At 38.2% G+C, this 11,421-nt stretch overlaps 1 protein-coding gene across 1 annotated transcript; it reads right to left on the reverse strand.

The window, feature by feature from the left end:
* Window positions 1-262: 262 nt before the first annotated feature.
* On the reverse strand, window positions 263-7,309 carry LOC131190503 (kelch-like protein 6). Its single transcript, XM_058167837.1, has 4 exons — window positions 7,225-7,309; window positions 6,531-6,609; window positions 3,285-3,512; window positions 263-1,703 (listed from the first exon to the last, which is right to left on the reverse strand). Exons 1-4 carry the CDS (start codon window positions 7,307-7,309, stop codon window positions 263-265), a joined length of 1,833 nt encoding a protein of 610 aa, XP_058023820.1.
* Between the last annotated feature and the right edge of the window lie 4,112 nt (window positions 7,310-11,421).

Here is an 11,421-nt window from a genome sequence, read left to right on the forward strand (position 1 = left end):
TTGTACCATATTGCACTCAGAACAATTATATAAGTACAGTGAGTTGAAGGTAGAAATGGAGTTTATTCAGCAGCTGTCCATTTCTCTGGGTCAGAGAGCCCCTTCTCAAGTGCATCAGTGTAACTGAATCCTACTTCTAAAGAAATCTGCCTTGTAATATCAAGGCTAACAACTTGATGTAATGGACTTCTCCATTCAAGGCAGAAGATGACCCTAAGATACTGAAGAATGGCTCAGAGTTTTGAAAGGGCCAGAAAGGCTCCTAACTGTCAGCCACCCAAAGGGCTGTCAGGGCTGCTGAGGCTTCCCGTAAAAGGGGCTGCAGAGTCTTCTTTGGCACCTTCAGAGTCACTCCATTAACCACAGTTAGAAATGTCACCCTTGTGTTGGGAGCACTTTTCCGACTCCTTGTCCAGTGTGGCTCCCCGGGTTTCCACTGGTAAATCGTGTTGCCCACCAGCACATGGATTCTTCTCCGCCACTGCACAGCACAAGGTGGCAAGACCAATATAGGAAGATCTGGGATGGCCACATCTTGGCTCACTGTGCCATCCTTGCTGAGGAAAAAACATTTATGGGTGCCGGAAATCAGAGCTCTGATTACAGTACCAGGGGTTTCACGCCGGCTGCTCTCTTCAACAAGTCCGCCAATGACAAAGATGCCATTGTCCATCGCCACTGCAGTTGATTTGTAACACTGAAAAGCTAATGGCATCTGATTCCACACATTTAATCTTGTATTGTAAATCAGGATGCCCCGGTGAGCAAGACCATTTGCTCTTGTGTGAGAGAACCCTCCAATTAAGTAGAGCTTTTTGTTTAGTGAAGCAGAAGCAAAATGACTCACTGCAAAGGGTAGGTTGGCAATGGGAGACCAGGTCTTCTTTTCCAAGTCAAAGCTTTCTGCAGAGTCGAGCACACTTCGGCCACTCCGGCCTCCCAAAGCATATAGTTTCTGTTTACATGCTAGAAAACCATGTTCTCGTCGAGGTATGGACATGGAAGGTAGCTGCATCCATCTCCCAGTCAGAGCATCAAACTCATGCAGGTTGCATAAAACAGAACCATTAAGCCTTTGTCCTCCAGATACATAAAGCTTGTGCCCTACAGACAAGAAGCCAGAGGAATCCAGATACATCAAGGGTGGTATCTCCTCCCAACTTTCTGTCTGTAGATTGAACCCCAGGAAATGAGTTTTCAAACGCTCCACTACTCCTCCTTGCATGTTGCTTACAAAGAGACCCAAACTCACAATCCAGTCATCATACATGCCATGCCTGAGACCTCCACTCCTTAGCAATCTTCCTACTCCATCCAGTTGCTCCCATTGCAAATGGGCATGCCCATATTCTGCAATAATGTCCTTCTGGACTCTTGTGATCTCCTCAGAAGTTAAAAGTGGAAGTCGGACTTGTTGCATCAGCTTCTTGATGAGTGAGAAGTGCTCAGCAGGTTGAGACCTGACCCAGTTCTGCACAGCCTGGTAGACTGTTAGCTCAGAAGACACAAGAAGTTTGTCTGATGAGACAATGCTGATCACTGTACTGAGATCTAAGCCTGGAAAGGACTCGTGTTCAGAAAGAGGCTCAAAATTCAAGGTGATGTGGCGTGAGGCTACACGGAGCAATGTATGGTGATTATGAGCATAGGCCAGAGCATAAATCTCTAAGCAACTGTCCATAGAAATGCTGTCAGCTAGGAACCTAGTAAGTGCAAAAAGTGAAGGGGAGGGGAAGAAAAGGAAAAAAGTGAGGGAGAGGGGGAGGGAGGGAGGGAGGGAGGGAGGAAGGAAGAAAGGAAGGCAGGAAGGAAGGAAGGAAGGAAGGAACATAATTCATTAGTGGAATGGCTTATCCACCATACCCACAGATATTGGCCAATTTTCCCCTTCACTAAAGATCGAATATAACCACTGTGGCAAGTTTGACAAAGGGCACAATATTATCTTTTCAGCAGCAATTATAGAAAGACAAAATGTTCACAAAGGAGTGGTCAGCAAAATAATTTATGCCTTCCACCAGGCTCTCTTAAATATAAAGTTAAGTATGAGCCCCTCAAGACTCTGCTTTTGATTTGTATTTATTGACACATTCTTACATTGCTGAGTACCCTAATCTCAGAGTGTTCTACAACATAAATCTAAATCAGAGTCAATAAAAGATTAAAATATTTAGCATCAAGCATGAACAATTACTCATTGGAGAGAGAATCCATTAATTGAGAGCACACTTTACCTCACAGAAGGCTCAACGAACAAGTGAGGGTTAGGAATTGAATTTCCTTGGAGATGGGAGTAAAAAGAAGGAATGCTTGGGGAGAATACAGAAAGAGGGCTGCCCTGTAGCAGGTCAGCATTTGGTAAGGCAAAATGTAGGACCTGAACCAAAATAAGCCTTAGCAAAGGCAGGAGACTGGGATGACTGGAATAAAATGGAGATCTTTAATCATGTATATCAGGGATGTCTGTAAGGTATGGTCAAAAAAGCAAGATGGTGCTCAGCTTGATTTTTTTGTTACCATATAGCACAGACACTCTTGATGTATGTGGCTAAAGAACAAATTCCAAAGTAAATTATGAAATTAAATATACAATAGCAATTCCAAGATGAGGACCCCAGAATGAATACTGCTCATTTTTAGGCAGCATATTTTTGAGGCAGAAATAGAGATGGCAACAAGACTAGCTATGCATCCATCTTCTATTTTTCCTGATTTCAATTATAGAAACATTCTATTTCTATTAGACAATCAGCTGTAATAACTTGCAATGAGATTGCTGGAATTTTCAATGACTGTGTTTACATGAATGCCACTTTAATTGATAATGTAATAGCACTTGTGATATTTTCTGCAAAGCCTATTGTAATAAATTACATAGCTCCATGTAGATTAGGATATTTTTCATTCATTTTGCTAATATATCTCTTGTATTGTCTTAACTGTAAAGGGAAAGATCTTAAACTCTTTGGACCCTTAGGAAGGACTATGATGCAGTACTAAAGATAAGAATGAAATTGCAAACACTCCCTTTATATATGAAAGCAAAATAAATATAGCTACTTTGTCAGACATTGTTACGTATTCAGACAGTCATGCTGAATATTCCATCACACATTATTTGCTCAAATGTCTCAAATAAATATGAAATAAATTGTGTTCTATAAAATATTATTTATCTTATAGAGAGAAGGATGTTTCACTTTTAGACTTTTTAAGGATTCATCCACCTTCTCAGACAGCCCCAATTTCAGCTCCAAAACATTATTTTGTTTAGACTAAATTACCTGCCAATAATGTCCTGCAGAGGGAGGATGACAAGCCTGTTGGCTGCTGTGAAAAGATCTTGTGCAATCTCTGGTGCAAGTAGTAACCGTCCTGTGTAGAGATAATCTAAGATTATCTGAAGGATGGATGAGGCCATGTCTTCAAATACAACCTGCCTTTCCCAGCATTCTCTAAAGGGCCTGGTGAACATGGCACGAAAGTACGGACTGAACGAAGCCAACAATGCCCTACAAGAGAGGCAGCAAAATACTAAGAATGTGAGCTTGGATTAAACAATAGATTTTGACAGTATAGGATTCTTTTAAACGGGGATAGGGAAAATGTTACTGAGTTTGAATGTCCATGCAAATCTAAGTCACGGCTTCCAAAAATGTCCAAATCACAACATTTTTATCAATTGCTATTTCTACTGACTATTGTGACGCAACTCTTTAAAAAAGAACTGCAATAAAAGGCATAAATAGATAATGCGAACAGAAAAGCTTTATGTTAGGGAAATCAGTGCGCAAAAAATGCACTGAACCTAAAAGCAATTCCTTAACAAAAACTGCCCATCAGACAGAAATACTCTGAAAACTAAGTAATTAGGAAAAATAATCACTGAATGAGCTTCCATGAGATTTCTTAAAAAAAATAAAACTCACAAACGATTGTGAAACAAAAACAGGACAAACATAAAATTGGAAGGTAAAAATTGCCTGAGTTCAGAATCTGAAGCTCTGACCTGTCCTATATCATGATACCAGCAACTCTCAGAAGCCAAGTGTGCTCAGATAGCAATCAATCTGGTATGTTTGATGGTTCTATAGAAGGGAGGGACTTGCTTCAGTCCACCTCCCAGCTTCTTTTCCTCTCCCCTAGTCCTGCATAGAGAGAGTCTTTTTCTCAACATTTCATGACTGGCAGGAGTGCAGGTGATAATGGGTTGGTCTCAAACTTCTTTTGAAGAATTGGGAAGTGGAAAAGTTGACTGTTTAATATGCCTGAATAAATAATTTGTCACTGATGGCTTCCACCCATCCTCGCCTCCACCCATCCATCAAGACTTATAGTTTTGATGAAGACTTCATTGGTATCTGACTTCTTAAATCCATACTAAAATAATTCAACAACAAATAACAATAACAAATAATAACAAATAATTCCCTCAACACTGTCAGACTATTTACTGAATCTGCACTACTATTAATCGTTTCATAGTTCCCATCACCAATCTCTTTCCACTTATGACTGTATGACTATAACTTGTTGCTGGCAATCCTTATGATTTATATTGATATATTGATCATCAATTGTGTTGTAAATGTTGTACCTTGATGAACGTATCTTTTCTTTTATGTACACTGAGAGCATATGCACCAAGACAACTTCCTTCTGTGTCCAATCACACTTGGCCAATAAAATTCTATTCTATTCTATTCTAAAAGCAGCCTTAGATGATTGTTTGTTTTCAATAATGGCAGCTAACATTAGTATAGGTACATTTTTTAAATCTTTCCAAATCTGAGAATATATTATGAAGGAATGAGACTTTAGATCAAGCTTGCCAAATTGTGAACTTTCATAATGTGTTATAACTTTTATTATCCTGCATGATTACGCATATTGGTCCTGCTGATTTGGGATATTTATTTATTTATTTATTTATTTATTTATTTATTTATTTATTTATTTATTTATTTATTTATTCATACTTTTATACCGCCCTATCTCCCTAGGGACTCAGGGCGGTGTACAGCCATATAAAAAACACATAAATATACAAAGTAAAACATTAATCTAAAAAACTTATTAAATAGGCCAAATATTTAAAATAGACATATAAATAATAAAACCAAATCTAAAATTTAGACATTTAAAATTTAAAATCTAGTCCAGTCCTGCGCAGATAAATAGATGTGTCTTAAGCTCGCGGCGGAAGGTCCGAAGGTCAGGAAGTTGACGAAGTCCTGGGGGAAGCTCGTTCCAGAGGGTGGGAGCCCCCACAGAAAAGGCCCTTCCCCTGGGCGTCGCCAGTCGGCGCTGCCTGGCCGACGGCACCCTGAGGAGTTCCTCCCTGTGAGAGCGCACGGGCCGGTGGGAGGCATTCGGAGGCAGCAGACGGTCCCGTAAGTAACCCGGCCCTATGCCATGGAGCGCTTTGAAGATCATTACCAAAACCTTGAAGCGCACCCGGAAAACCACAGGCAGCCAGTGCAGTCTGCGCAGGAGAGGTGTTACATGGGAGCCACGAAATGGAAAGTATAGTGCTGCTAATCTGAAAACTGGGCAGTTCAGGAAGGTTGATTGTATGTTCCATGACTGTTAAAGTGATCCATATTTTACCAGATTATGATAAATACAATTTAACATTAGCATTAATATCTATATTACAAAATATTGAAATAGTCCATTGGGGTTGGGTGGCTGATAAATTAAACAGAAACATACATGCATACAAACAACTAGAAGGACAATGCTGTTCCAAACTAATCAAGCCATCTTTTTCAACACACTCTTCTCCATAACAGCCAGTCAATGTGGCTACTCAAAGTCCACCATGAAGGAATGAAAATGAGCAGCTTTCCTTTAGAAGCTGATATCTAGTACCCCCAAATACAGAGATTCTGTCTTTCTATTGCAGCCATTAACTGTTTATATATTGATTGGTTGATCTTCCCTGAAAATATCTAATCCTCCTTTAAAGCTGTCTAATATAATGAGTGGTGATGAAATTTGTGCATTAATTATGTGATATATGAAGGAGGACTTTGTTTTCTTTGAGTCTTCTGCCAATCACTTTTATTGGATGACCCTGGACCCTCATATAGGAAGGGAGGAGTGGATATCTCTCTCCAGTTTCTTCACAGCAGGCATAATTTTATTAATTTTAATTATATTTCATTTACATAAATCTCAACTATTAGGAGCAGGAGAGGGATTTATGCTATGCTAATTTTACAAAAAAAAGTTTGTTAGACAAAAATAAACAACTCAAGCTTTGGCAGGAACATGAGCTGAATAAAAGTACGGGTGATTTGAGTGGCTGATATGGGGAGCTCCATTGTGACAAAGGGTATCATAGATTCTGCAAGTTGCTTCCTAGAACTGCAATATCTTGCTGTTAATACATTCTCTGCCCTAGTTTATTTATCTATCTCACAATCCTGGATAAAACACCTGGTTGCAGATTACATATAACATGACTTGGCTTTTCAGGGCAATATTTAAAAACTATGAGACCTTTAAATCCAGAAAAAACACACCTGTGACATGGGAAATGCTTGCCTTCAGCTACCAGGATGGCATCACAAAGCTGTTGGGTCTTATAGAGATGCATCAATCCTGTCAGGATGGGGAAACAAAACCAAGTTGGAATGTTAGGTCCTGTCTAGAAACAAAAAAAGAAGATGGACATGCCTACTGGTCAAGTAAGAACACTACCAAGAGTTTAGAGATGTCCTGGATCTTTCATTTCCAGTACTGTTTTTATTTCAGTAGTATATCAGAATTAGTTTGTGGTGTATAGGGTGTCTTCTGCTTTAATTTCTTAGATTCTGTTTATTGTTCCAGCTTTCATTTTGCTAGGATAAAAGCCACAAAAGTAAAATCAACATAAAAATGTCAAACTGAGGTGATCCATCAAAGAAAGAAAGAAAAAATCCAGAAACCATATTTGAATACAGAGTACTATACTTAAGCCGCTTCAAATTGCCTTAGTGTAAATCACAAAACATTTCATATCCGTATGAGACATTTTCCAACGTGGTTCCACCACATTAATTGGATTACAAATCCTAAAAGTCCCAGATAGGACCAAAAAGTGAGACTGAGGCAAACGTGTGACTTCTACATGAAAGCAGAAATTATTTCCAAGGAAGAAAAAGGTTTTGGTTTCCTGCTGGAGGAAATATAGCAGTTAATATAGACAACTCATTTCTATAATTGTGATAAACTTACCCTGAGTTACATAATATCCCAAAGTAGTAGGCTTCACCCTTATATCAATCTCTTGACTATTGTTGAAGTCTTTTTTGGCATCCATAATCCATCTACGGGTACAAGAATCTCTTTAAAAGGGATTCTTCTCTAAGACTCATCAACCAATCATGTCTAGGGAAGAAGACACCATCCTATAATTGGCAATAAGATGTTAATAGCAGCCTCATATGAGTTAGAATACAGAGCTCCAGGACCCAGCAGCATCAAGCCAAATATATCACAGATACTCTGCTGTCCTCCTGAGACCCATTGTTATATAATAAATTGGAAACCTAGAGGTTTTTTTAGTCCAGGTCTCATCTTAAAATTCTGAAGCACATGACAAATTGTAATCCATATTGAGAAGTATAACCTAATATTTCTGTCTTCTTCAGGGCATCATTGATCATCTTATTGTTTCTTCTTCTCCCAAGCACTTTGGAATAATATTCCTTGCACACACTGAGGGCTCCTTTTTTTTCTGGTTAATTCTTGAACAGCCGATATGTTTGGCCTTTTAGGTTAAGTTGTAGAGAAAGCAGAGCTAACAGAGCGCACATGCAGAAAGTCCTGGATTTGGTCCCTGACCTCTCAATTTTTAAAGAACTATGCGGCAGCAGATCATTTTGCTTCTGATTGCAGTGACTGAGTAGGTAAGTGGGTAGCAGTTACTATTCTGAATAGATAGATTAACAACTAGCTAAGCATACAGGCTTTTATGTCCTATGAATGATTAACCTGGAACAAAGAAACGTTCACAAACTCAGTCTCTGCCCATGAATTTTATTTCCATCTGATGTTCTAGGTATCTACCAAAAATAGGTATCAAAATACTGTCCAAATCTGATTTTTTTTTGGGGGGAGGGCTATTATTTGATAACTATATCAGTTATTTTTACAGGGCCTGGAACAAATCTTAAAGCAAAAGCAGTCCCCAATAGCACTGGAGGGGGGGGGGGAAGAGAACAATACGCCTCGTGGTATATAACTTATCATCCATGTTGATTTCCCATAAGAAACTGGTTGTGTTGATTTCCTGTTCCTGCTTATTGATGAAGTCAAAATACATGGGCATTATTGTAGAAGTCAGAAATGCAGAGTACAAGTGTTGTTCCCAAAGACTCTAGCCCCTGATTATGATAGTATACCTTGAAATAACAGGCAGCAGCCAATCAGCTGTTAATGCCATTTCTAATTTGCATACTGGAGATGGGACTAATTAAGGCATATTTTATACACCATTAAATCAGACTTGAGCCTCAAGGATAGGTCCTAAATCATCTCTTCTTTTAACCTAGAACATTTGAGAAGGTTTACATTTATAAACGAAGATCTCATTTTAAAAACTCAGGTATACCATGTAGATGCTTATTCTAGAAAAAGAGATGGCCTATATTTTACACCACAGAAGAGTTGAGGAATAAGATAGTATTCCTCCACGATCAACTTGTCTGCCTCCACATAATTATGGGAGCCTTCTGGATAAATTGCCAAGCATCAGCAAAGAGATGTTGACAATGAGGCAGAAGAATGGACAATTTGTATAAGGAAGGTAGGCTACAAGTATGTTTCTAAATTGAGATAAAATGCATATGGTCTCTTATGAAAGTCAAAAGCCAATGCAGATTAACTACCAACCCGATTAGCAGTATTAGAACCTAGTGTTCCTTAGCATACAGCTGCAGTGTATAACGAGAACCATTCTGTGATGCTGAAAATAAGTCTATATTCTCACTGTAGACGGCATGGATGCTTCATTACTTGTCATCGTTGAACTATCAACACTCACATAGGCATTTTTCTCTATTCTTTAGTCCTAAATAATATCTTATATCTTCCTGAATCAAATCTTCCATTTTATTAGCCCAAGATAATTTACTGCTTGAAGTAAAGTCCAGATGGGCACCTTCCTCCGTATATACCGTATATACTAGAACCAATATCTTTCTTGGTGCCTCTTTCAGATCACACTGTTTTCAAGATCACTCCTGAAGTTATTTTTTCAGCATTAATTTTTCAAATATAACTGTCCCCCAGGTTCCTGTTTAACAGGTAAGTGAGACTATTCTTTGCTCAGATTTTTCCTTTTTCAACAGATAAAATAGTTTTCATGACAAGGGCTGTGGTACTCCCTAAGTTTCCTTCTAAATTTCTAAGGTTTTTTTTGAGGGATATATTTATTTCTTTTTGATATTATTTGCCATCCAGAATCTGCTGAGTGGCTTTATGAATTGATTAAACAAATAAATCAATATTCAGGTGACAAATATATGTAACCATGCATCAATGGATTAAATTTGATAAGTTAATGGGCAACTGTGCCTTTATGATTGTGACTATTTCTTCTTCTTTAATTGCAAATATTTAGCTCAAAATTGTCCATATTTGATGTGTCTGTCCAGAGTGGGTTTTCCAGCAACAGAATTAATGAACTGAGGCAATTTTGCCCATGTCAAAGTATGTCCAGCCGGACCAGGTCTGCCAGTAAAATGCAAATTAATAAAAGGCTCAACCTTCTGACCTTGCATAAAAAAGTGGATTGTCTCAGGATGATCTTCTCAGTGAGAAAAAAAAATGTTTTAATTACTCAAAATGCTTTAGGTAATATACTTTTAATGAGGCTTATACAGACAGTATTGTTCGCTGAGACTTACTTTGCTCTGATTTTAATCTACTTTCATACAATTATCTCCTTGTATATGGAACAAACCCAATCATTTCTAAATAAAGCCTGGAAGTGATTTGTAACATCACAACAGTGTGTTCTCAGTGTTCAGTGCCAGACCAGATAAGCTGCATTCCAGTGTAACATATTATCAGAAACAAAGACAGACTATATAGTGAGGGGAAAAAAACACATTCTCTGTCTCAGATTCTTATAGCACGAATTTGTCTTCCTTTCCTTTATCAAATCATTTAGGGGCCAAGAGCTTAATCAGAACTAGAGAAAGGTGAAGAAATTCAATCTCTCTAGCCTTCCATCCATCTTGGTTGTTGTTCAGCACGCACCAACACACATGCACACTTATCCATGAACTAGTTAACCTTTTTTGAGCTTGGAAACTAAAACAAGGTGGGCCTTCCTAAGGGAATCCTGGAGCCACAAACTAAACTGGGAAATTAAAAATTATCCTAGAAAGATAGCAGCAGCCCAGTTCCATAATGCTGTCAGGAAAACTGTATAGATATGTCTGCGAAGTCATCAGGAGCTAAGTTTGACTAGAAGGAGACATTACCTTTATTTATTTATTTATTTTTACCTTTTACCGCGGCTTCTTTACTAACATAAATCGCAAACAGGGATGTGGCATAACACACCATCTGTTGATACTTTGCCAAAATACAGGAAAACCGCCAGTATCTTTCACAGCTTGGAAATTCCTGGCTAAGAATATGCATTTCATAATAATAATAATAATTTAAAAAAAAATATAAGTGATAGAAAAGAATAACCCTGACTGCCAGCTTTTGTAGTTAAAGAGACATAAAACCACAGAAGAAGCAGTGAAATGTGGCTATGAAATACTCTCTTGTGTTTTGGCAGTTTTGATATAGATCTAAGAATCTGCCTTCCCAAACACGGAGAACAATTCTTCCTATTTACTGTGTCCAAGAAACCCTGTTCCAAACTTCCAACTGAGTAAGGCCAATCAAAGTTGGGCTTGGCTCTCATATTATGCTTCTAGTACTATGATAAGAGCTTTGCTGAAGTAATAGACTTAGCATCTAGTCTGTCCAAGAGAGAGATTTATCTTTGTGTAAATAATCCATGACACTTCAACTTTAATTTGCTTGCCAGAACAAAATGTGATCTTCCCAATCATATCCCCTCTAAGTTATGAACTATTAAGCATTTTAAATGATTATAGAAAACTTAATGCATCTCTTTGGCATTTGGAGTGGAACTCATCTATAAACATACACAGATCTTGTATTTTGTGCAGTAAACCCTGATTTCATCTCCATTTCACTTTTCACACCTGTCTCGTTCCCCGTTTGCTTTCTCTGCTAGGTTATCTATATCTCTCTAAATACCGACTTTGCTTATGCATGTTCCCAAACTAAGTATCCTACTCATCTGTTGGAGTGTCAAACCAGGTTTGACACATTTGATAACCTATTCAAAGAGAAAAAAATAGCCCCAAGGAGTCTTGAGAATAGTAGAATTATCTGGAC

This window comes from Ahaetulla prasina, chromosome 2 (assembly GCF_028640845.1).
Source record: "Ahaetulla prasina isolate Xishuangbanna chromosome 2, ASM2864084v1, whole genome shotgun sequence".
Lineage (NCBI taxonomy): Eukaryota > Metazoa > Chordata > Lepidosauria > Squamata > Colubridae > Ahaetulla > Ahaetulla prasina.